At 48.9% G+C, this 26,828-nt stretch overlaps 1 protein-coding gene across 15 annotated transcripts in view; it reads left to right on the top strand.

The window, feature by feature from the left end:
• The window catches only part of HDAC4 (histone deacetylase 4), a 352,930-nt gene that overhangs the window by 141,053 nt on the left and 185,049 nt on the right, over positions 1–26,828 (top strand). For 14 of the 15 annotated variants that reach the window (XM_073020204.1, XM_007966865.3, XM_007966864.3 and 11 more), the window contains one exon: positions 19,790–19,861. In XM_073020204.1, coding sequence (XP_072876305.1) covers positions 19,790–19,861 — 72 coding nt within the window. Of the gene's footprint in view, positions 1–3,905; positions 3,931–19,789; positions 19,862–26,828 lie in introns of those variants that run through there. The other variant, XM_073020207.1, reaches the window with a different exon arrangement.

The raw sequence follows: 26,828 nt of genomic DNA, 5'->3' as shown, positions 1-26,828 counted from the left end.
CTCCATCTGGTGGCAGGCACAGAACAGTATCAGTGGAGCGATCTGAGGAAGCCAGTGTTGGCAGGGAGCCTTCTAGATGGCCAACATCTTCTATGAAAGGAGGAGGATGCGGCTGGGCTGAGGTCCTGGCCTTCTGGGAGGGGCTGGAACCTGCCTTGGCGCTGGGTCTGTGCTCTGGGTGGTAGCCTGGCCCCAACCAGCCAGTCCTTCCCCACATGTGGTGTTCCAAGTCTCTTTCTCCTGCAACGGAATTCATAGAAAAAGCAATCCTAATTTTCTCCTTAGTCAAAACTATTAAAAAAGAAAAATCCCACAAATAAAGCCAAACCTCAGCAGAAGTAAATTCGGGAATTCATTCTTGGATTTGTTTCTCTCCTGCCTTAAAAGAGAAAGAAGCCTTCTAGTAGGAGCCCCACTGAACTTGTTTGCTTTCTGTTTTCTTCAGTGAACTGCTTTCTGTGGCTCTGCCTCTCTGAGAATCTGTTTCAAACTCTGAAACGCAGCTGGAACACACTTGAGATGTTCCACACAGACTACAAAGTGATGGCATGGACTGTGCAGAACAGATGCTGTTTGCATTAAAATAAAAGACAAACATAATATTTGCATTAATCGAGAACCTTTGCAGGAGTATTTGCATAGAGTGGTTTATCCTTTTCCAAGAGCTGGTTACTCCTAACTACTCTCTGAGTGTAGAAAGGATAAGCAATCTTTTGCTGATTATTTCTCACAAAGAGTTGCTTTTGCCCAAGTGTGTAGCTGTTTCCAAAGACGGGCTCTCCGCCATGCAAATGTGATGTTGAGTGCAGCACAGGAAGAATAGCCCATGTGCATGGCAGTGATTGCTGTCAGTCATGCTCTTGGGAGCTTTTTGTGTTTCAGAGTAGGATTGCTGAGCTCGTACCCTGCTTTTAGTGGTACTGAACTTTGTTTCAGCAGAGTTGTGCAGAGTTACTCACACTAGGCCGTATTTCAGTAACCTCCTCTTCCTCCTTATGACGAGAAGAAGCCAAGGCCATGGCACGCTGGTGTGTCGAGTGCTTTGGTGCCTGTGGGTACAATTTCAGGAACTCAATTCTTATTTTGTTAATGAAGGCTGTGTAAGAATAAAGACAAAGGAATCAGAGAAAAGAAAAAATGACGGTCTCTCAAAGAGAAGTAGAGCGCAGAAATGCATGTCATAAACCCTGCATAATTGGCTCTGAGTTTCCTAGCTGTCAGAGTAAAAAGGGAAGCCCTTTAATTTTAAGGTTTATGTTGTTCTTAAGAGGAAACCTACCAGGTGTTTTAAACCGTGACTTTGAAGCGCGTGCACACACACACACACACACACACAGAGTGAGAAAACAAGATTACACATAGTCTTGGTATCTAAGTGAAACTTTGTATTAATTGAATATTCAGTAGTTACTAATGTGTACTTACATGATTTACTAGTGTTTTTGGTGCCTTACCATTGCTTCTGTCATCTTAGTCTTTCACTTGGGATATGATTTTCTTCTTTCTGAAATAATCCCTTGTTAGTTTAGCAATGGTTTCTGAATGGTAAGTACTCACGTTTTGTTTATGTGAAAATGTTTTTATTTTCCCTTTTACTCGAATGATAGTTTAGATGGGTGTAGAATTGCAGGTTACTGTATCTTTCAGCGGTTTGAAGACATTTCATTATCTTTTGGCTATTTTTGTTGTTATTGAAACATTAACTCTCAATCCACTGTTCTTAGATCATCTAACTTCCCTACCTTGGTGCTTTTAAGATCTTTTTCCATGTTTAGTGTTTGAATGTTTTATTGCACTGTGTCTAGATGTCAGTTCACACTTATTTATCCTAATTGAGACTTAGCATGCTTTTTAAATCTAAGGACTCTTACGTCTGAATTCTGGAATATTCTCATTTATTATCTGTTTTAATACGCATTTGTACGTTTCTTCCATTCTTTAGGAACTCATACTAGGTCTGTGTTGGACCATCTTATTCTTTTATCCCTGCCTCCCTCCTTTATCTATTCCTCTCTTTGTGCTGCATTCTGGTGAGTTATCTAGATCTAGTTTTATCTTTATATCTAATTTGCTGTTTTTTCTTTAGATCTAATCTGTTCTTCTCAATTATAGAAAATTCATTTTATTCTTTTTAAAAACTTCTCATCTCCCATTTCCAGGTTTTTTTCCTTCATCAGTTTCTTTTCTTCATTTAACTTTTTTTTTTTTTTTTTTGGTGCAGCTTGTTGTCTTTTCTGCATTGTTTTAACATTTGTGGACATTTTGGAGTCATTTGTCGGTTTTGTTGTTCTTGCTGATTCCGACGTGGTGGGTTGTCTCCATCTATCATTCCTGATGTTCAGTTTGCATGGTGAACTCTTCAGCAGGGTACTTGCCTCCCTCCCTCCCTCGCATCCTTCTTTGTGTGTTTTGTGTGCTGTGGATTGTGGGGGTAGCCCTAAGGAGCTATTTTCTTTGTCTTCTTGGGGCGACAGGGTTTCCCAGGTTCTAGACTAGTTTTGCCCTTATTTCTAGACTTGAGATTCCAGAACTACTCAAAGAATATGAATCTGGAGGCCACATCCACAGGGACCCAGGTTTAGGGTTTAAGATTCTCACCGAAGCGTCTTCCCAGCAACCCTCTATTGCTTCCCTGGCCTGTCGGGTGGAGTTTTCCAGTTCTCTTTTCATAGACCAGATGGCCGTCCAAGAGTTCTGTCCGGACACAGGGTCTCATTTCCAGTTCTGTGTCCAAGCCAGGCTCATGGCCACCTCTCCTGCCCACCCAGAGATGCAGACCCCCACCGGGTCCCTGGTGCCTGTCTCCAGTTCTGATGACTCTTGGGCCCCAGGAACAGGGAGCTGGGCCTTAGTGCACCTGCTCGGAGCGCCTTTTGCTTTCTTTCCTTTCTGGTAATTGGGGTCTTCTCTTGAGCTCAACTCTGCCTATAATGTTAGGGTGAGATTTTATTCTATCTTCATAACTGTGTCTCCGTTCTTACAGTGGGAAGTGAGGGATCCTCATCGAGTCAGTGCAGTAAGGTTTGGGAACCTAAAGCTCTGGTTAACGTGCTGTGTTCTGTAGCTCTGTGTTGTGGACATGAGGAGGCTCTGTGTTTTTCGAAGTGTAAAACTGGCTTTTACTACAGGCGCGTGTTAATTCAGAGTGTCAAAGCAAGGCGTGCACATTCAGCCACCGCTGTTCTCCAGTTCCTCTTTTCGTGTAATTGAGTTAAAAGGCGTGCCCTTCTTTCTAGTTGTCTGAATATTAAACATGACATCAGTCATAATAGCATATAGGGGTGTTCATTTTAATTCAAGATTGCCTTCATGCCCGAGTGTGGGACTTTATGGGTATAAAACCAAAGCAATTTGCTTTAGATTAAGAAAGCTGCATCTTTGTTTTGTTTTGATATAATTTCTATGTTTTCTTTGCCGTATAATTCTGATTTTTACCACTCTAACGTAGTGGTACAAGATTTATCATCTGAGTTGCACGTTGAGTGATAGGAAGTGAATTTGTTTCCAGGACTCTCATATCTCAGGAGAAGATGAAAATATGTCGTGAACTTAATGCCGCGTATGAAGTGTGATGGGAATGTGTGTTGTGCCTCTGCTCTGCCGGGCACACTGCCAGCTGCACAGGAAGCTTGCTGGGAAGCGTGCGGTGCAGGCGGCTGCGGCCAGCGGGCTCTCCATGGCAAAACCGGCGGCCGGCAAAGCGCAGGCGGTGTGTTCCTGGTGGAGAACAGTCTGGGTCCTAAGGGTGTGCGTGTCCGGCAGGGAGGAGAGGAATGATCGGATTTCTACTTCTTCAAAATTCAAAAATAACTTTATTAAACAGAAGATAAGAGATTATGTTTTAAATTTTTGGATAGCTCTGTTCTTAGAACTACGAAGCATTTGAAAACTTGGAAAATTGTTTAAGAAAACATTTTAACCTACTGACTGGTAAGTCGACTGTCCTCTGGTTTGGTGCAGTGTTTGTCTTTTGGCGGAGAAGCAAGGGGAGGAGGTGGCGGGCACAGACCCATCTTCCCATCCTCAGGAGGGAACTTCTGTGGGACATGAGAGCTCTTGGAGGCAACGGCTTCCTTTTTGTTCTGCTCTTTCCCTTGTGCCTTTTGATTTTTCTCTTTAACTTTCTGCTAAAACCTGAGAAATGCTCTTGGCCAACCTGCTGATGGAGGGGAAAGTCAGAGGACTTGCTCCCACAACGTGGGCTGTGTTCGTGGCGACGTGGGCCGTGTCCGTGGCAGGGTGGGCCGTGTCTGTGGCATAGGCTGTGTCTGTGGCCCTGCGGCTTGTGGGTGCATTTATGGGTGCTTAGTCCAGTCCTTTCAGCCCTGCAGCGTGGAGAGCATCCTGTCACCCATTTGACGGCTGTAGACAGGGAGGCCCACACTGGTCGGCTGGCTCATGTGGCATCACAGGCTCCTGGGAGTGGATCCCGGCTTTGATGCCAGGCAATCCTGCTCCCACACTCCTGGCCAGAATCCTGGAGCCACCATGACAAACGTCATGTGGAAACCACAAGCTGGAAAGTCTGGAAGGGGCAGAAATCCATATCCTGTCGGTGACATTAGCATAGTGAACACCCAACAGCAAGTTGCTTCTCCTGGTGGTAGCTCTATTTTTAGAAGATTAAAATAGAAGGCAATACAAAGAAATCACTGTATATTTAGAAACTGAAGTTTCTGTTGTGTGAAAGGGAATGATGATGAGATTAAGTCAGTCTTGGTATAGGGGAAGTTGTGATGTGCAGAGTGTGTTCATACTGGGCATAACAGAAATGTAATAGTGATTTCTGCAGATGGTACACCTGCTTCTTAGAGGATCCAGAAAAGCTGGTTTTGTTGGAGGGAGGGGTGTGCTGGAGTACTATTGGATTAAATAATAATGATGTGATTATCTTGAATGTACATTTATACCATTCAATAATGAGCCTTGCGCAGTGGGAGAGCATGTCCTAGAATACACCGAAGTAGATTGCAGCATCTCAAGCAGGAGCTAGGACTGCAGGCACTGTGTGGTTACAGCTGGGGTCAGTGCCTGGAGAATGGAAATCTTTTTATTTTTATTTTTTATTTTTGTTTTTATTTTTTATTTTTATTTTTGGAGGCAGTTCTTGCTGTGTCACCCAGGCTGTAGTGCAGTGGTGTGATCTTGCTCAAGAGATCCTCGTTCCTCAGCCTCCCGAATAGCTGGGGGCTACAGTCGCGCCCCCATACCTGGCTGATTTTCTTGTATTGTTGGTAGGGACAGGGTCTCATTACGTTACCGAGGCTGGTCTTGAATCCTGACCTCAAGCAATATTCCCACCTCATTCTTCCCAAAGTGTTGGGATTACAGGCGTGAGCCACTGCACCTGGCTGGGAATGGAGTCTTTACCCATATCACTTGCAACGCTAGTGCTGTGGCATTTGTGTGTCTCCCCCACCTTCACTTTTCAGAAATAAAATTGTATTTGAAAACATTTAGGAAATAGATATTAAAACAAAACTGCGTGCTGTATATTATTAGGTAGTACCAAAATTAAGGAGAATAAAACTTCTTGAAATCTTTTAAAATTGAGGACATGGAAACCACTCATGTGGAAAGGCCCTTTCCACCCCACGTCATTGTCTAAGGGAGCTGACGGCACCCACAGGGCTTGGTGCCAGCTGACGAGTCTCTTTCCAGATGTGCTGGCTGCACCTGTAAGTTGGTGCCGGTCTCGAGGTGAACTAGGTGCGTGGCGGGGGCATGTGAACACACGTGGGCAGGTTCTTCGTGTCTGCAGAGGGGAGGATCCCACCGAGGGTGAGGGAAACCCGCCCCAAGTCCCATCTCCAGCAGCTCTTCTGCTGGGGAGGTCCATGAGCCAGTCCACTGTCGTCCCCCTTTGCTGTGGCCTCTGGCAGTGGGCTTCTGCTGGGACACAGCCGTCCACAGTCAGGCCACTGAAAATCATCCTTTCTGTTCAGGTCCTAGGGAGGCAGTGCCTCTTCTGGCCCCTTCTCCTTGGAGAGGCCAAGATGTTCCTCTAAAGGAGGTCCGATGTCCGTCTCACCACTGCCAGTGCATGCTGAACCCATAGCAGCTTCTGGATGCTTCCAGAGAGTGGCCTGCAGTATGAGCCAGTGCTTGATTTTTTGTACCCGCTATGTCTGCTCCAAGATGAGCTGCTGGAGGCTCGAGCCACTGGCAGCCCCAGTGGCAGGAAGGCATGTGGAGCCGACTGCCTGGAGCTGGGCCATGCGGGGCCCCGGACTATCCGAGTCTCGTGTCACATTTTCCCAGCCTGCAATTCCTTGTTCTTCCCCACTGGTTCTGGCGAGGTGGCCCCAGGGCCTCTGGGGAGCCACCCGCAGGGTTGGAGACCGGTACTGAAGACACAATGATATTATCACCTGGACCGCTCCTCTCGGACCCCTGGGGGCCGACTCTGTGTCTTCATCACCTGGGTTCTCAGCACCTAAGGTGATGTCTGGACCACACCTGTCTCCTTTTAGTGCTTGTCAGAGACATGGAATAAAAGCAGGTGCTTTATTGAACCAGAGGACATCCGTGCATCATCAGAGCAGACACGGAGCAGGGTATTCCCTGCACTTCCGACGGGAGAGGCTGTGGTGGCCATCATGGAAGATGCTCCACTGGGCAGCAGTGCACGACCTCCTTCCAGAGGCGGGAGGCCCCGAAGCAGAGCGTCCCCGTGGATGACGCGTCGCAGCAGGAAGGAGCACAGCTGTCGCCGGGTGAGAGACGGTGGAACCAGTGTGGAGCAGCCAGCTGACACATTAAACGCGTGTTCACTTCTTATGTATATTTTGTGCACATTCTTCCCTGACACAAGAGTTTTGAGTGCAGTGTGTGTCACTTAATATTCAGCCCCTTATTTTTTTTTTCTTTAGTAGCTCAGCTAAAGGAATGAATAAATATTTGAGAAGACTAGAGCCCCTCCCAGGATGGGGTGGTGTTTGGATAGTGAGATTTCAGGTAGAGTAAAGGATGCTGCTGAAATACATGTTGTAGAATATGGAGAACTTGAATTTTGAACCATTGACACAAAATCTGGACATTTTGGATTTTTTTTTTTCCTGAGAAAGTCACAAAGTAATGACTCAAAGGGGGTTTAGATGTACTGTTTGCTCTTCAAAACGGTGAATGGCTCTCTTAAAATCAGCAGGTTCCATCAAATCTACGTTTTGGATTTCCAGCTCGCTTCTCCCCACGCAAGCCTGTCTGTCTTTCCCACCTGGGTGAGTGCAGCACACCTGTGCCGAGTCCATCGCAGAGTCCTGATGGATCCCATTCCCCATCTCTCCCAGCTCCCCCCCCGCCTCCCCGGCCTTCCGCAGCCCCTCCCCGCCCTGGGTGACACTCTGCAGGGTGGCTGGAGTCGGAATGGAAGGTCCTCACTGAAGCCTTCGGACCTGAGGCCGTGTCTCCTCTGCCTGCCCCATGGGAACCCCCCAGGCTTGTTCCCCTCCCAGGCCTTGCCCTTGCTGTTTGCTCCACCTCATGTGCACATCCTTGGGATCGTTGACCCCACACGTCCTTCAGGTGTCTGCTCAAACGCCACCACCTCGCGGGGCCCTCTTTTCCAGCATGTGATCCCACACGGTCTGTTGATTTACGTGTCATCCCCTCTTCTCTAGTGGAAGCCTGGGGTGCAGGGACTTACAACACTGTGTCCCCAAAATTGTGACGGCCACTTAATAGCTAGTTCAGGAAAACTTGAATGAATGAGCCAGTGATGGGACGTTGACCTTGAGGCTTGAATGAGTCCGTGTGGAGAGGCAGAACAGCAGAGTGGGGTCAGTTTGCTTTTGAAAGTTGGTCCCAACCTTGATCAGGATGGCCTTTATTCTCTCCCCGGCTTCTTTAAAATGCGGACCATAATAGTATCTGTGCGAGTGATTTCCCTGGTGAGAACCACGAGTACCACTTCTGTGAATGAAACCCGGAGACAAGTGCCTGACCATCCTCAGCTCCCACAAGGAGTTATTTAGCTGTTATCGTTTCTCATTTAGAATGTAAGCAGGATGTTATGTTTAGTTCTAGCAAGATACAACAAGAACAATAGTTTAGAAAATGTAATACATTTTCAGTGAATTGAGGCAAATATTGTCCTAAAAAAGTGCTAGAGGTGGCCAGGCGCAGTGGCTCACTCCTGTAATCCCAGCACTTTGGGAGGCCGAGGCGGGTGGATCATGAGGTCAGGAAATGGAGACCATCCTGGCTAACACGGTAAAACCCCGTCTCTGCTAAAAATACAGAAAAATTAGCCAGGCGTGGTGGCGGGTGCCTGTAGTCCCAGCTACTCGGGAGGCTGAGGCAGGAGAACTGCTTGAACCCGGGAGGTGGAGGTTGCAGTGAGCTGAGATTGTGCCACTGCACTCCAGCCTGGACGAAAGAACAAGAATTCCGTCTTAAAAAAAAAAAAAAAAAGTGCCAGAGGAGTAAGTCTTTCAACCCAAGGGGCCTGCTGGCTGAAGAGCCCTTGGAACAGACTTTCGCTGGGTGAGGCCACCAGCCTGTCACTTGGGCAGCTGCTGGTGGGGTCCGCCTGACTTGCACAGAACATCACCGAGTCTTCTGGGCGCTGGGGGAGCCCCAGCCTCACTCTCTCCCCATCTCACTGGCCATTGACCACAGATTGGTCGCTTACGAAATGCTGCTTTAAAGTTGGCGTCACAGGATCCATTTTCTGCACAGAGAATGAGCAGTGCTTGCAAGTCTGTTTTGGTGGAGAGGAGGAGAGTGTGTGGTCCACGCCCTCCGTTTTCCGCCTTGCTCCAGGGATGGATCCCTGCTTTGATGCTCCCAGCCGCGCAGTTAATGTGCCTGCCTAGACTTTCCGCAAATGGCCACTTTGGGTTTATTGTTCTGAATTAGTGACTCATTTTTCGTGAGCTACTTATTAACATGCACCTATTTTCCAGCTTCCTGCCACCTAACCACAAGCACCTTTAGTGAGTTTGTGATGTTCAGCCGTGTGGAAAATATTCTGGGAGGATGGTTCGTCTGTAAGTGTTTTTTGTTGCTGGGTCACGTTTGGTGAGCAGCTGGTTTGGCTCAGATGCCATGCCGTGGAGGGCCCAGGCCCTGGCTGCGGCACTGAAGCGAAGGTGAAGCGGGAGGAGCAAAGGGAGTCTCTCGCCCCGCACGCACTGTGTGCCTCCTTCTTTATCTGTATTCATTTATTCACTCCTCATGTCAACCTTGTCTCCACTCGACAGGGGAGATATTCCACCCCAAACCCTGCAGGACCGCCTCCCACCCGGGGTCTATGTCCAGGTGGAGGGTAGATTCAGGAATTGTATGATATTTGTTAGACCTCTTGGGAGTGAAGAGGTGTTAGTTTAGAAAGTAGGTTGCCTGCGGGGAAACAGAAGCAGTGGGTACAGCATGAAAAAGTGGGCATTTCGGCTTGCCCGGCCGTGCGAGTGGCCCAGCCGCGAGGGAGCACGGTTATCCACGAGCAGACCGCAGAGCTAGTCTCCAGCCATTGCCGATAGCTGCATCACCTTTCATCATTAGCTTAATTGAAGAGAACCTATCCAGAAAACCATCCTACATTAGCCGTGGAGATGCCGTTTGTGTGTTTTGCAGTGTTCCTATTTAACGTCTGTTGTGTGTGGCTCCTCCCACTGGCTGTGGATCACCTAGCAGATGCCAGGCGGCTCTGGGGAACCTGCACAGGATGCATGCCAGGTGATCCTCTTTGCAGGTTCCCAGTGCTGTACAGAGCAGCTGTGCGGTGACTCGCCCACGTGTGCCCTCACCACTGGGCAGTGGACATCCTCTCAGGAGCAGAGACGGTGCTGTTTTCTGAGGCAGGCAAGGACATTTTCTCCTGATTTGCTAAATCGCTTGTGAACACTCGAGCTGGCCAGTGCCACTTGGTAGGCAGGGACAGCTGAGAGCTGTCTCTTCGTGTTGTCTTACTTAGGGAGGAAGCAGCATGGCCACGCCAGGCCCTGCAGAACTGTCTAGGAGAGGCCCTGAGATACTCCCTCCAGGAAACGCTGTTCTCCAGCCCGTATAGCACAGAGCAGGGCCTTGCGGAGCAGCAGCAGCAGCTTGTTTTCACTCCTCCCGGCGCCGTGGCCATCACCTGCTCAGCCAGCGCCTGGCCGGACCCCGCCCACACACCTGGCTCTGTGCTCGGTGCCAGGACCTGCGGGGACAGGACAGCCCCATTCAGCCCCCGGGCAGCCCCTTTTCCACACTGATTCCTGACACCGCTCTTTGCGCCCTGTAGCCCGTGACTCCCCCGTGCTTCTCCGGCTGCCACGCCTCCTGGGTACGTGGATCGTTTCTCAAACAGCAGCGGGTAGCAAGGCGGCATTTTTCCACTGCCACATTTTCCCTGGGAAAATCCCCGAGTAACCTGCTGTTCCCTTTTCTCCGTGGCTCACTCCTGCCCGCGTTCGCCTCCCCACCAGGCTCCGTCTGCCTGCTGAGTCTGCGTGTCCAGCGGGCTCAGTTTGCACCTTTTGTCCCCATCACCCGACTAAGCTGCAGGTGTTAGCAAGCCTTGCCTGGCACGTGAGAGCAGCTGGGTGCCCCCTGCACTTTCCTCTGGCCCGTGTCTGCGCAGGTGCTGGCACCAGGCAGAACCCGTAGCGGGGCTGGACGCAGGCAGACCCCGTAGGGGGACTGGACGCAGGCAGCAGGTGTGGGTCCCGTGCTGGCACCAGGCGGACCCCGTAGCGGGGCTGGACGCAGGCGGCAGGTGTGGGTCCCGTGCTGGCACCAGGCAGACCCCGTAGCGGAGCTGGACGCAGGCAGCAGGTGTGGGTCCCGTGCTGGCACCAGGCGGACCCCGTAGCGGGGCTGGACGCAGGCAGCCCATGTGGGTCCCGTGCTGGCACCAGGCAGAGCCCGTAGCGGGGCTGGACGCAGGCGGCCGGTGTGGGTCCCCGGTTCTGCTGTTCTCTCACGTTCCCAGGCGCTCAGGGCCTGCTCGCTGAGCTGTGAACCAGACGTGTGTGCCTGCTTGAACACAGGGGCTGGGGGTGAACTGAAGACTGTCGGGATATTGGTGAAGGAACAAGTTAGGTAGATCACCTAGCAGAAGACCAACTGTGTTGAATAGAAGGTGGGGGCAGGCTTGTCTTTATTCCTGGCGTCTCTTGAAAAATTGTTACGAAAAGTTTCAAACACGTATGAAAGGAAAGAGACCAGTGCGTAGAGTGAATGCCCACAGCCACCTCCCCCTAGGAAGTCCCTGAGGCTGTCCATCATGACCCCTTCATCTACCACACTGTTAGTTTCTGGAGAATTTAAAACTGATCTCAGAGGCCATAGCACCATCCCTTATATACTTGAATGTGTATTTCTAACAGATCCAACCCCATTATCACACTCAACAGAATGAATCATGATTCCTAAATATCATCTTATACCCAAGCGATGTTTAATTTTTATTGGTTGTCTTAAAAACTGTCTTTTTACAGCCAGTTGCTCAAATCCAGACCAAAACGTCGGGACTGATGGGCATATCTGAAATCTTCCCCCACCCCCTGTCCGCCTCACTGAGTCCTTTGTCCTGGGATTTTCTGTTTCAAGACTTGACTGATCATAGCCAATCCAGGGTCCTTTAGCAGGTACTGCCAAACCCACATTTCCTGTAAGCCGGCAGCTACAGCTAGTTTTCATTCTTAGTGGAGAGACAACAAGAATACTTCTTAGGTTATCCTTGACATTTTAAAAGACTGCCTGATTACCCTGAAGGAAAAATACTGCTTAGGGAAAGAATCTTTTTCCATTTTCATTTTCTCTAATAAATATACATAAACTATGTTGGACATGCCTGAGGAATTCACAACACTTACTCATTAAAGTTTAATTTCTATTAATGGGCAGATGCAAGCACTGTTACGGAACTTTGGTAATTTTCAGTAACCTGCACAGTGGGGAAAAGCAGAATCTAGTGGCCTGGGATGCTCGAGGCTATGAGCAGGGCTCCCAGGGAGGGCTGGTTGGGCGGGCACGAGTTTATGGAGCACCAAGCCTATGCCTAGTATCCGCCAGGTCCAGGGGTAGTGCCAGGGTGTGGGCCACACAGTGGAGGGAGGATGGGCTGATGGCAGGGCTGGGGGCTGCTGGGGTCACTCAGCAAAGCAGGAGGCTGAGCCGGGAGGAGGCTAGCACAGGTGCAGGTCCTGCTTGGGGTGGCAGATGGAGATCCCTTTGGGGGTTCAGGTCAGGGGAAGGACCTAGGGGGAATTTGAGTATTTGGCTGACCTTGTAGATCATTTTGTCTCCAAGCCATGACATTTCAGCCCACTGAACTCCCTTTTATAATTTAATTGAACAAAGGCATCAAAGTGCCAGTAAAATACTACCACTGGTCACGCAGGTTAGAGGCCTGAGGGGATGGCATTATGGCCCCAAGCCCAGATAGATATCCACTTCATTCCACACTGACTGATACGCCGTGTGGAGGGGAGGTTTGTATGTGAGTGTGCACCGCACCACGCCCTCCGGGAGGTGCAGGTCTTGGTGGGCCACGTGAGCCCACGAGCAGGGCTTTCTCACAGACACCTACCAGTTCGGTGCAGGCCAGGAGGCTGTTTTCCTCATGGCCAATCCTCCCAGCAGAAGGAGTTTTCCGTCCCTCTTTATTCAGGCAAAAGACAAGTCCTTTTGCCCCAGACACGAGAACCAAGTGGTTTCTTTTGTCTTTGCTTTAAGGCTAACTAAGCTCTTTCCTTAAACCATGGAAACTCTGCCGTTCCCCTTGAAGTTCGGTTTGAAGGTATCGGGGCTTCTCTGGTCTGACGTCAGCCCTTGCTAGGTGTTCACGCAGCTCAGTCCCTGGAGTTCCAGTGAGGCCCTGGGACAAACCCCAGTTGAGGCATATTCTGTAAAATACCCAAGCAGGATTGCTGAAAGCTGTCAAGGTCGTCAGAAACAAGAAAGGTCTGAGATACTGTCGCAGCCAAGAGAGATAGGACCCTGGATGAGTGCTGGGACAGAGAAGGGATACCAGGGAAAAACATGAAATCTGAATCAAGTCCGGGCTTTTCCTTTAATGACACCTAAGCACAGCATCCTAATGGAAGAGGTTAGTGATAGGGCATGGAGGGTGCAGAGTAAAGGGTAAGTCTCTACTAGCTTTAATTTTTCTATAAGCTCATAGCTGTTCTAAAACAAAACCTTTGTTTGAAAAATATGAAAGGATGGGGAGATTGGCTATAATGAAGACTGAGTCATTACTGTTTCCCAGTAGCCCTAAGCTTCCATTCCCCTGTGTCTGAAAAGCAGCTCTGTTAGCACAGTGAGGTGCACAGTGAGGTGTGACCTACACTACTCCGGGTCACAGCGGTTTCGGTGTTTTCATCTATGTCGGCAACCCCCCACCAAACACACTAGAATGTCAGTTTATCCAATTCTCCTTTTATGCTCATAACAAAATATTGAAGTGAGATGCTAAGGCTGAAATGTAGGACTGAGGTCTCCGAGTCTTCAGAATCAAGCGTGGAAAAGAGTTTAGGTATACCTCAGGTCCCCACGTGTGTGGAGCTCTTGCTGCTCTCCTTTTCCCGAAAACTCCCTGGGCCTGACCACGCTAGTTTGTCTCAGGAATGCAAAGTTAGTTTGATGTGAGAAAAAGAATTTCACCATGTTATCAGATGGATGGGGAAATTGTTTAATAAGCTGAATTAATGCAGAAAAGTTTAATACAGTTAAGCAAACATATATGATTTAAAAATATGTCTTGGCAATCTAGGAGTAGATGGGAACTTCCTTAATCTGATAGTTACCTGTTGGACAGCTGCAGCAAGCAATACGCTTTCCAGTAAAACATTGGAAACATCCTTCCTAAGATCAGAAACAGGACCAAGCTGTCTTTTTATCACCATTTCTCTTCAGTTACTATACTGTAGGACTGAGCCAGCAGAATAAAGAAGAAGAAAAGGCATGAGGTCTGGAAGGTGGAATCAACTGTTGTTATTTATATGTGACATGATTCTGTATGTAGAAAATACACAATAACTACAGAAAAATGATTGGAATGAATAGTCTACAATACAGAACCAATATGTAAAAATTAATTGTATTTCCATATGCGAGCAAGCAGAAATTGAAATGGAAACCAAATATCAAATACCTAGTAATAAATCTAGATGTTCAAGACTGCAACACTGACAATTCTGAAACATTTCTGAGAGAAATGAAATGAGTTAATAGCCCATATTCATGGATGGGAAGATGCAATACTATAAAGATTATCTTCTCCCCAAATGATAGATGCAGTGCAATCCTAGGCACTGTTCATCTGCCTCCCTCCCTTTCCCCCTTCTTCTCTCTTCGTCTCTCTTTCTCTCCCTTTCCCTCTTTCTCTCCCTTTCCTTCCCCTTCCCCTTCCCCTTCCCTTCCCCTTCCCCTTCCCCTTCCCCTTCCGCCTCCCCTCCCCTCCCTTCCCTTCCCCTCCCCTCCCCTCCCCTCCCTTGCCTTCTTTCTTGTCTTGTCTTATCTTTCTTTCTTTCTTTCTGTGGAACTTGACAAGTTAATTTTAAAATTTATGTGGCAGAGTAAAGGGCCAGTTTTGCCCCAGATGATCTGAAAGAAAAAAGTAGGGTTTTTTGCCTTGCCAATATTAAGAATTATTGTACAGTTATGGTGGTTAAGACAGTGTGATTATTGGCAAAACCATAAACAAGTTGGCCAATAGGATTGAGATTTGGCTTACAAGGGAACTAATGTTGCCGATCCATGGTGAAGGATAAGATCTCTCAGTACCACTGAGGGGACGTTTGGCTGTTCTCATAGGAAACCGTAACCCAAACCCCCGTCCCATAGCATATACAAACATCGGTGCCGGTAGATGAGAGACTTACATATAAAAGGGAACAGTGCAAAGTTTCAGGGTAAAAATATGTTGAAATATCTCTGCAGCCTCCAGGAAGAGAAGAGTTTCTTGAACCTGACATAAAAGCAGAAGCTTTGAACGATTGAGAAATAGGACCTTTGAGAAGATATCTGCAGCATTTAATTGACAGAGGACTAATGTTCAGAATTTGTAAAGAATTCCTCTGAATCAGTAAGAAAAAGACAACCCAACCGGGGGAAAAAAACGGGTCAAAAAGACATGAATCCAAAATAGCCAATGAAAAAGCCAATAAACATATAAGAAGATGGTCAGTGCCATTGGTCATCTGGAAAAGGCTAGTGAAACCTTCAAGAGACACCCTTTCACCCCAACCTGGGCAGGACTAGGTGGTCCCAGGCAGTTCCCAAGGGTGAAACCACACTTCCTCCCCACTCCCTTCCCCTCTCAGTTCAGGAGCCTGTGCGTGGGGCTTTCACATACTGTCTTTATTGGCTCAAGACACCTCCTTTCTTGTGTGGCAGTGTCGTGAGGAGGGCACTGGTCTTGGTGGGCACCTGTTAGCTCAAGGTCCAGCTTCAGACAAGCCGCTGGTTTGGTTGAATGAACTGGGTTCTGGCTGGTGCCCACTCCATGATCCTGGGAAACTGCACAACCTGTGAGGCCATTTCCCCACATGTGAAGTGGGGGGCCTGGGCCCTCCGGGTGAAAGTGAGGTTCCTTTGGCTCCGGAAGGCCAGGTTTCTGGTTAGACACACCTACCTGCCTGACGCGAGGCGGGTTCTGAAAAGCAAAAGCCCTGTCTGTCTCAGCCCTGCTCCTCCCATGGGCAGACCCCGAGTCTCAAACAGTGCTCAGTTCGCGCTGGGTCCAGTCGGCACCAACGGGACTCCTTGCAAGACTGATGTGGTCACTGCAGTCGACCGTGGGCGCGTGGAGCGCGCTGGGGCACATCACCTGCTGGTGAGGACACGGAGGTACCCGCACTCCCCAGCCTCCCTCTCAGTGTGCGTCTGGTCTGCAGCCCCAGCGCCGATTAAATGCCGTTTCAGGACACTCAGTACTATCGTCCCCATCCCGCAGCGTTTCCAAAAATAGGTTCTCAAGCGGAGACAGAGGCAACCTGCTTGCCGCAGGTGTGTGATGAGGAAGTGGTACTTTGATTCCCATCTTAATTATTTTCCAGCTTGTCAATGTTAGGTTCTTAGCACCACTTTCTCCTTAGCCTGAGAAATTTCAGCCCAGAGGCAGATAAATATGGAAATTCCACCTCTCATCACTAATTTCATTTTAACTCGCTCTGGAATATGACATCTGAAAAAACACAGCGTTAAGAATCTATTCTGTGCACATTCACGGATGCCGTCCCGGATGCCATCCTGCCTTCCAGCTGACCGTGTCCCGTAGCTTGTCTGTTTCACCCTGGTGACGGATATCCTTTGCCTCATTGGCCGCGCTTTGTTTAGGTCCATTGCAAAGCTGTCTTTCCCAGGCGTGGTGGCCCCTGCGCCTTCAAAGTGCACTCTCACCCCCACTGCTCTGCCCCCAGGATCGCATTCCACCAGCCACCTCTGGCAAAACGTTTGCCTTTAGTGTTTGACTTCTTGATCATGGCTGCTGCCCTGAGCCCCCGCCTTTCATAATGAGGGACGTGGCATCTGTCATGCTGTCCAGGTGGACGACCAAGGACGGCTCAGGCCAGGATCTTGTCTTAAAGAGATTGCGGCCATTTTTCCAGCTGGCTGGGGCTCATGGGGCCTCCACATGTGGGGTTAGCGTCCGGCACTGAGAGCCATGTCTGTGCCGCCTCCTCCAAGGCCCCTGTGTGCTTGAGACACTCCTGCTGTTTTCTGATAGTTCCACATGGCTGCCTCTTTCCGTGAGAGGCAGGCGCTTCCTATTAACCCAGTGCTGCATCAGAACAGCTTTCCCTTTAAGCATTTCCATGTCATTCTACAAAGATGTGAACATGGCAGTTTTGGGGGTTTGAATTTACAGGTTGTTATGAGGCCAGCCAGTGGCACAGTGAGAACAAGCAGCATCTCTGTGTGGTGGAAGAAAAAGCCTGTCTGGTCTTTGTCCTCATTCCCGGCAGGGAGCTCTTAGGATCCCGGAGGTTCCTGAGTGTCAGGCGAGCCTTTCATTATTCGGAGGAGCTTCTTATGGGCTTCTGAATTTATGCTAATGAAGTGACTTAGGGCAGGACCCCTGGGTAGCCTCAGGATGGGGCCGGTCATCAGGACCCAGAGACGAGAGGGACAGAATGTTGAGCTACACCTGCTCACCCCAGTGGTACTGAGACAGAGGCTCCTGCACACAGCACCCCTCCAGACCCTGCCTTCGTGTTGCTGTTTATTTGCGTCTTTTACAATAAACCCGTCAACATGGTAAAGTGTTTTTCTGAGTTTTGTGAGCCCTTCTAGCAAATTCCAGAACCTGAGAGGGGCTTGTGGGAACTCCTGATTTATAGCTGATCTTTAGAAGTCCAGGAGGCCCAGGACTTGTGTCTGACCTGGGGGCAGTCTTGTCGACCTGAGCCCCTCAGCTGTGGCGTGTGTGCTAGCTCTGGGTGGTTACTGTCAGAGTGGAGCTGGATCATCGGACACCCAGTTGGTACCGGTTGGCTGGTGTCAGAAACCACCCCACCCGTCAGTGTACAGGACGGGACATGTGAAGTTCAAGGTCTGGTTTCCGCAGATGTTATCGAACGGCATTCTCCTTGGTGTGCCAGCTGGTGCAAGCGCACGATCAATGTCGTCTTGAAGGGTAGGTGGGACCCGGCCCAGCCCACTGCCCAGAAATGTAGGTGAGCCAAGACCCACTAAGCTGCACCTTGATCTGATACACACGAGTGATGCTTGTGGATACAGGAACACCACATATCGTGACTTACAAGTCGAATCGGTTGCACTGAGGTCTGATGTGTCTTCCTGCTTCAGCGTAGTAAAAGTAACTTGTAATTAGGCCTTATTTATGAACTTGGTGCTGGAGGGATTCGCCTTTTGGGCTCAGGGATAAGCGGTTCACTTCTAAACTCAAGAAGGAGCTTCATGTGAGCTGGGACTCTGGCCCCACCGCTGCTGCTCACCACTGGGGGCCTTCTTGGTTTCCAAACTTTCTGGTTCCAGGGCTTTTGCTGAGCTGGAAGCTAAGGGTGGGCATTGGACTGACTACAGGGGAAGCGGTTCTGGGGACAGGCATTGGTTCCTAGGAACTGGTGTCCACCCAAGCACCCTCCTCTTGACCCCTTCCCATTGGAAAACTACAGCTACACTGAGATCTTCAAAAGGGCCTTCTGCTGTTTCTGAAAGTATTTATAGCAGGATTTGGGTTAAATACACACACATACACACATACATATACACACATACGTACGTACAGGCACTTTTTTGAATTTATTTTTTTCTACAATGAGCATTTATTGATTTTTAGGGAAAAAAGGCTTGAAAAGTACTTTCCACCACTATCTGGGGTCTCTTTCTGAGTTGCAGTGAAGGTTCTCGTGAGACATGGCATCATGTTTACAATTCAGCATCCAGGCCATCTCCCAGGCGGCCGTGTTCTTTGAGAAAGCCCTGGAATGTGTGAAGGCTTGGGGTGATTGCTTAGGTCTGGTGGCTGCTTCTAAGGTGTAACTGTGACCTGCCGGTCTCTTGACCCAGGGAAGCAGAACTGTTTTGCCCCCAAATATGCCCAGTGTCTTACTTCTGTTTTGAAACCTTAAGAGTTGCTGAGACTTGGGAGGAGCTGCTGGTTGGCTGGAGAGGTACCCATGGTTTTTTGTTGTTGTCTTCAGTTTAATTTTTAGCTCTGGCACCCACATTTGATCTCTGCATTACCCAAGAGCAGCCTCACCTGCTGAGCTCCTGCAGGTCCATGCTGGCCTCACACTTTCCCAGCTCCACCTTAGGGTGGACTTCAGATCTCAAGAGTGTGCCCTCCAGTCTCCTGGCACCCTGGTTTCCATTCTTGGATACTGAACATCTCCAAGGACATGCAGGGGTTGGCGATGCTAGGAATTATCTATTTTGGATAAAAAGTGGGGGTTTTTTTGCAGTCATTTGACCCGATGTTAGTCATTTTTGTCCTGTTTTAAAACTTGTATCTACAGAGTTCCATGGCTGTCCTGTGAAACTGGTGCTCTCCTCCTTCGCTTAGTAAGGAAAATGACCTCTGTGTGCAAGTCTGTAATGATATGCACATTATTGCAGGGCATTTTACACCACTTGTCAGAAGCTAATTTTAAAAGAAAAGTGTGATTCCTGGAAATCTTGCCAGAGTTTTCTTTCCTTTCTGCTTGGGAGAATATAGAAAAATCCCAGGCAGTCTAAATCCAGCCTGCGCCAGGTTTAGGTGGTGGGTGGGTTCCAGTCTCATTTTTGCAGTGAGTCTGAATAGATAGAAACAGCTCCTGAATACAGTTTAAACGTGGATTTAAAAGAAAGGTCTCTGTACCTTGAGAACACCTGGTGAAGCGTTCTCCATGCCTGTTTGAGGCCGGAGTGGCCTCAGCTCGCCTCCTTCCCTGTCCGCACACCCGGCAGGTTTGGAGTGCTCCCTGTGCTGTGTTTCTGTGAGTGTCCAGACCATTTGTCACTATCTGGGAAGAAGAGCTGCTCTTCTCTTTTCATTATCTTAATGCTTGTGGTCTGCAGAAAAGCCAACTTCTGATCAGCACGAGTGGGTATAATGTGGTTGCTGAACAGAAGTAAACCCAAATTGCTAAGCCAGGGGCTCTTAGGCCAGAAACGGGCGTTTGCCATGTCTCAGTAGGAGGCTATTTTGATTATTCTACAAAGGATCTGTGATTTTCTTTGGCAAATACAAATAATCTATGACAAAGCTGAAAGTGTCCCCCTTTAAAAGTAGAAAGGACACATGCATTTCATTGTTTGGGGAGTTACTCCCTGCAGACTCCCAGCGTAAAGTATGTTGGCTGAAATGCACGCAGTTTCTGAAGCCAATGCCTTCTCTCTTCTCCAGATGGACTTTCTGGCCGAGACCAGCCAGTGGAGCTGCTGAATCCTGCCCGCGTGAACCACATGCCCAGCACGGGTAAGTCTGCCCACTCCTGCCCTGTCCGGCTGGCCCTGCGCTGAACCAGAGGTGTTCAAAGGCTCTGCCTTACTGGAGGAGTGCGGAGAAGGCGACGGGGGAGGTGTGGGTTATCAGTCTCACTGAATTTGGGTGCTCTTCCTGATAGTAAACGAGGCCATCCTTTTTGGAAATGAAATGGCTCCATGACATGTGAATGGTAGAGAAACGCTGATCTTTTGTGTTTTTTGTTTTTTGTTTTTTGTTTCCTCTCTGGTGCTAAAGGATGTGTTCTTCCCAAAGGCACCGACTGCTTGGTCTGGGTGTAAGCCCTGGCCCTGATCCCCGTGAGGACCTGTAGGAAAGACCTCTGAGCTTGCAGTGGGCGGGGCTGGGTCCCACTGGTCATGCGACCATGGACAGACCACGCCTTGTCCATTGCCACCAGCTTTTGTTGGTTAAATGAGTCAGTGGCATCCTCTGTCTTCCAAGCACCTCTCAGCTCTTTAACAAAAAAAGTACCGGTAGTGATCAGAAATACTTCATTCCATAGGTAATATTTATTTATTTATTTATTTATTTATTGATGGATTTGTTTATTTGGAGATGGAGTCTCACTCTGTCGCCCAGGCTGGAGTGCAGTGGCGTAATCTCGGCTGACTGCAGCCTTCACCTCCCGGGTTCAAGCAATTCTCCTGCCTCAGTCTCCCAAGTAGCTGGGATTACAGGCGTGTGCCACTACACCTGGCTCATTTTGTATTTTTAGTAGAGACGGGGTTTCACCATGTTGGTGAGGCTGGTCTTGAACTCCTGACCTCAAGTGATCTGCCTGCCTCGGCCTCCCAAAGTGCTGGAGTTACAGGTGTGAGCCACTGCGCCTGGCCTCGTAGGTAACATTTTAAAGTACTCCAAGTCTGTAGGCCATGGAAACAGACTTTTCCCGCTTTTCTTTGTCTGTAAGACCCGTTTCCATGTAGAATCCTCCAGGGTTTAAACTCCTTGTGAGGTTACCATTCTTCCCAGGCACGCGGCCTCTCCGAGAATAAAACCCGAACCTCCTGAGGCGTGGGCCTGAGGGAACCAGCGTCCGTTCCACACGCGTCCTGCAGGGCAGTGTGGCCGCGCCTGAGGGAACCAGCGTCCGTTCCACACGCGTCCTGCAGGGCAGTGTGGCCGCGCCTGAGGGAACCAGCGTCCGTTCCACACGCGTCCTGCACGGCAGTGTGGCCGCGCCTGAGGGAAGCAGCGTCCGTTCCACACGCGTCCTGCAGGGCAGTGTGGCCGCGCCTGAGGGAACCAGCGTCCGTTCCACACGCGTCCTGCAGGGCAGTGTGGCCGCGCCTGGCAGGGACTGCGTCCTGAGGCCTGGGTCTCTGGTCTTGGCTCAGCTGTGCCTTTCTTGACAGTCAGCCTTTGCTGCCACCTGTGCCCTCTGGTGCCCCAGTGAGACCCACTCATCACCCCTGAAAGGAAGTTGAAGCCAGCTTGGAGCCAGGCCGAACATTTCCAAGAAGACATTTCCTTCTTTGCGTTGCAATTTTCCCAGGTCGGCCAGGTTTTCTGTCATTTTCCGAACCCGGCATTCTGGAGGTGTCTTTGCCCTGCTCTGGGGAGGCTCTCCGTGTCTGTGGGGTATGGTGCCCTGGCCTCTTGGGGGGTCCTCGGGGCACTCTTTTCTGTTTTTTACACCTTGATTTTACTCTGCATTATTACTGATCGAGCAGCTTATTTCTTACCCCCGCACACTGGAGCCTGGGGGAGTGGTGGGGAGTTTTAAATACCAGATGCAGATGCACAATTTTAAACTTTTGGCTTATGTCAACCGTTCTGGCTTTCACTTTCTCTCAAGTTCACTTTGCCAGGATTGTTTTCATGTAAACACAATCCTGTGGCTGGGGCATTTTTGAGACAACTTGCTTGTGTTTAACCAGGCGTGGCATGAGGTTAAGAGGATTTTCTGATAGCTTGATGGGCTGGGAAAAGATGGTAAACATGCATAGTTTCCAAGTGAACCAAAAACGGTGGACTTCAAATTAATTTTCTGGCTTGGGAAGCACGCATTGCCTGTTGAGACCTGCTGTGGGATCCCAGCCTGGTGTGAGGACAGGCCGGGGCTTCAGCCTCCCACAGAGGGCACCTGGGCCCGCCTCTGCGGCCCGTTTGCGTGGGAGCTTAGGCGAGTTGCTGAATAGCTCAGTTTTGTTTTCTCGTTTCTTAGCTGGGGATGATAATGCCTCTCTCCAGAGTTCTCATAAAGATGAAACGTATGTGTCAGCTTTTTAGTAGTTCCTCAATAAATGTCATCTCAGTGTCCCGTTGACTAGTACTGAGGAATGTGTGTGATGTAGCCTTCACATCCCTGTTCAAGGCCTGGACCTCTCCTGCAGCCTGTCACCCTCATTCTCTTCCTTTGGGGTGAACCACCGGACTGGAGAGGCGGCATGTGGGGAAGGCTGCCCCGTGAAACTGACGCTGGCCATTTACCTCCCTCACAACCCGGTTCCCATTGGTCTGAGTCAAAGAGGGTGCCGTGTCTCCTGGCATTTATTGCATATTCGTGCACGGGCTGGTGGGCATGGTGGGAGTGTTTGCAGAGTAATTTTAAATAACGTAGCAGCGATGCCCAGGAACAGTGGGCAGAGAAAGGATGCATGCGTGTGCAGCAGTCCTGTGTGACCTCCGTCACTGAGCCTGCACAGTGGCCTGTGCCTTAGAAGCCTCTCAGGTGAAGCGTGTTCTTTCAAACTGTGTTTTTTGGCCAGGCGCGGTGGCTCAAGCCTGTAATCCCAGCACTTTGGGAGGCCGAGACGGGCGGATCACGAGGTCAGGAGATCGAGACCATCCTGGCTAACACGGTGAAACCCCGTCTCTACTAAAAAATACAAAAAAACTAGCCGGGCGTGGTGGCGGCGCCTGTAGTCCCAGCTACTCGGGAGGCTGAGGCAGGAGAATGGCGTAAACCCGGGAGGCGGAGCTTGCAGTGAGCTGAGATCCGGCCACTGCACTCCAGCCTGGGCGACAGAGCCAGACTCCGTCTCAAAAAAAAAAAAAAAAAAAACAAAAAACAAAAAACAAAAAAAAAACAAACTGTGTTTTGGTCATTTCAACCCACTGAAAAATACTACAAAGAAATATTCATCTCAGGTTAGGTGAGAACTTGAAAATTGATAGGAAAATGTCTTTAAAGCCACATTTTTATGATATGGGAGAGTAAACATTTTTGGGTATATTTTTATGTCAATCCCCAATTGCTGTTATACATTTCCTAATGATTGAATTTAATCTTAACTATTCTTTTGACGTTTTGACATTTGACAGTGTGGAAACAGACTAATACACACACACACACACACACACACACACACACGTATCAGGAATGACTCCAGCATTCACCGTGAGAGCTCGTTCCCTTTGAACAGATGAGCGTGTACTCAGAGCAGGAAGAGCGCCTGGGCAGCCCTCCCCACTGTTGATCTGTCCCGTGTCCTGACCATTCCCTCGTGTGGATGCTGTTATGCCCAACACAGTCTTTTAATGATTATGGTTCTTTTTCAATACACTTAGTCCTCATAAATCCCCACTTCAAACAGAAAAGCATTATTCATACCATGTGTTCGTGTGCCAGCTTGAGATTTCAGAAACGTCAGGTGAGCGTGTCACGTGCTTTGGGAAAGTCTATACCGGTTGAGTATCTCTTATCTGAAATGCTTGGAAGCAAAAGTGTTTTGGATTTGGGAATTTTTTTTTTTTTTTTTTTTGATTTTGGAATATTTGCATTATACTTACTGGTTGAGCATCCTAAGTCTAAAAATTCAAAATCAGAAATCCTCCAGTGAGCATTGCCTTTGAGTGTCACCGAGAAAAGGTTTTGGATTTGGAGGCATTTTGGATTTTGGTTTTTGGGTCTGGGATATTGTCACCTGTATTGGAGGAGGAAAAAGCCAAAATGCCATTTGTCTTAGATCAGCTTTGATTTCTTCAACTTCCCTCATAACTTTTTATCTGTAGACTTTGCTCTTTCTTTTTGAAAATGTTTTAAAAATTTTAATTGTAAAGTAGCTCTATCATAAAAGAAAACACATAACCATTTGCCTGCCTCTAAGATGTAACAGACATGTTGTTAGTAGTATTCCATCTTTGCCTCCTATTTCTTTGCGTTTTAAGTAAGTGGACTGTCACAGTTGTGGACGTGGCTTTGCTCTTCCCCCTTCCTGACAGTTATTGTCCGTTTGGTGAGGGGAAGGGCCACCCTTGGAGGAGACTTGACACAGAGGCAGATCCCAGGTGGAGACATGGTGGCAGGGTGGGGTGGGGGCGGGAGCTCGTGACCCCTGGTTCTCTGCCAGAGCTTTGTGTTTTCCCATGGAGAGAGCAAGCAGAGTCATTGACTAAGAATTAGGCTGGGGAGATGTTGCAGTTTGAAGACAGAGGAGAAGGTATGGAATTAGTCAACCAGGAGAGACCAGCAAAATGTCATACAGGATTACAAACCCAACTGTGCCCAAGGGCTGAATTATGGCGAACTTGAACACTATTACTACTCAGTCATTCCTTTCAGAATCATTGTAATTAAAGCTCCGCCCCCGCCCCCCTCCCCACCTTCCTGATTATAAAAGGAGTGCGTGTTTATTGTAGAAAAAAAGTCACTTGCACTAAAGTGGTGGGTATTGGGTTCCAGGGCTGGAGGTTGAGCTGGCTCCCAGCCAGGCCTTGCAGCTGCTCCACAACCTCGATGGAGGAGAGGGGTGCTTTGGGGAGGATACCCACCTCAGGCATCCAGGAGCAAACTGGAGGCAAACAAAAAAACGTCCTAACAACAGGAAGTGTGGATGAAGGACTTACTGTTACCCAGATGGCATGCTGAGGGCTTATGGCCCTCACAGCGCTGCTCTCCACTGGGACCGAGTGCCCCGGCTCCTGTACCCTCTCCTGCTCCTGCAGAAGGAAAGCCAGAGCCTCGGATCCCGTGGCCGCTGTCGAGGGTCGCTCAGCATACACATCATAGGGCAGGAGACACGTCTGCCCTGAGGGCTGTGCTACTGGGAGAAAGACATCCTCAGAAAATGCCATGCCCCTCCATCGGCCTAAAGGGGAGGTACAGGAACACTGGACTAAAGAGAAGCAGTTCCACAGTTTCCCGAGGCATAGGCTGGCACTTACATCACCCTCTGTACCTGTGTCCTGGGAAACGTGTATCTGTCAGAGTTAGGGAGGCTCTTTTTCACGTTGTATTTCAAAAGCACCATTTTTAAAAGAAAACTCTGGAACCTTAAAGGGGGTTAGCTAGAAACGGTAGAGAAACTCTCCAAAATAATGCAAAATTCACATTTGGCTTCAGCGTTGGATTCCCAGATCTAAGGGGGTGTTTGACCACCACACTGCCAAAGGGGCCATATTTCCAGACACTGCTCCTACATTTTGGAACAGGAAGTATTTGAGGTTGGCTGGTGCCTGGAGCTCACGCTGCCTCCTGGCTGTGTTTTGTGGTGGTGGTTGCGTTGTTTTGTTTGGTGAGAAGAAAGTGGAATCTGGTACAAATCTGCAAGCACATGTGACCTCAGGGAAGCTTCGAAAGTCTCCCTTTATTGGCACCGGAAGCTGTTAATTGCCTTCATACACGGAGCCCGTGGTAACAAAGTCCTTGGTTGTAATATTTCTGCGTGGTGCCCCTTTGTGAGTTTTTATCATAAAGTTGGCATTTCTGGGGTTTGGATAGGGTCCAGTGAAGGACCCATGGCCACCTCTGGTGGTTCCTTGAGTGGCCCCCATGGAAGGACCGGGCAGGAGTGGCAGGAAGAAGAGAGCCGGTGGTGGCCTCCTCCTGGTGACGCCTGCTGTGACCGTCTGGGTTGTTTTCCTCAAATCAGGGGAAGTGTATTTGAGGAATCAGCTTCGTCCAACCCGCAGACTCTGCTGCTCGCCAGCCACGGTCGAGGATTGGCCAGGACTGTCATGTCCACCGCTGAACATGTTGCCTACTGTGCTTTTTTTTTTCTTTTGTTTGCTTGCTTTGTTTTAATTTTTGGAGGTAAAATGAAGTGTAGAATGTAAAGACTTCAAAATAAAATTGTTTGTGTAAACCAAAAATAAAATTCTAAGTCCCCCAACCCAATGAATGGACCCCCTTCTTGGCCAAGGGATCCCAAAGAAACTTGAAAAATGAGTTCAGGCCATGATGGGAATAGGGGTTTGGACAGGCCTCCTTAGACCCTCCTCCTTTTGGCATTCGGGCCCAGCTGACCAGCATTAGCATTAAAACAGGGATCTCATGACTGATAAAACAGACACAGAAGTGCGATTCCTGGTTCCACCCTGACTCTGGGGTGAGCAGCAGGCGACAGAGAGCAGGCCCTGCAGGAAATAGAAGTCTTTTCCTCCAGGATCTATTCCTTCCACCTGTTTTGAGTGGCTGTAGAAAACTGCCTCTTGCCGGGGAAATTTGCACTCTGGAGAGAATTCCATCCCCAGGTCTCTTTTTCCTGATCCAGGAGAGATTTAACTACAAGTCACCTTTTAAGTTCCCATAAGAGACATTTACCATCTATTCTCTCTGAATCCTGCTTCCTGGAGGTTTCATTCATGTAACAAGAACCCCCCTTATCTTAACTCAAACATTTTTTTATGCTGACATCAATTCTTTAGTCAGAAAACCTTTCAGTCTGCCTAGGATCTGTGAGACCCTCACCCTACTTCTTCAAGATGTTCTGGGCCAAACCAATATATGCCTTACATGTGTTGCCTGTGTAACTTCTGTCTCCCTAAAACACACAAAGCCAACCTGTAATGGGACCGCCTCAGGCACAGACTTCCTGAGGCTGCGTCCTGGGCCATGGTCACTCATATTTGGCTTAAAATAAACCTCTTCAACTATTTTACAGAGTTGGGCTTTTTTCGTCAACATTTGAAGGATCTGAAAAGAATTCGCATGATTTGATTCTCTTAGTTCAAACCGATTTTGAGAGTTTGTCGACTACCCTCCATCACATTC

This window comes from Chlorocebus sabaeus, chromosome 10 (assembly GCF_047675955.1).
Source record: "Chlorocebus sabaeus isolate Y175 chromosome 10, mChlSab1.0.hap1, whole genome shotgun sequence".
Taxonomy (NCBI): Eukaryota; Metazoa; Chordata; class Mammalia; order Primates; family Cercopithecidae; genus Chlorocebus; species Chlorocebus sabaeus.
Note: the sequence above shows the minus strand (reverse complement) of the source record. Positions and strands in the feature narration are given on the sequence as shown.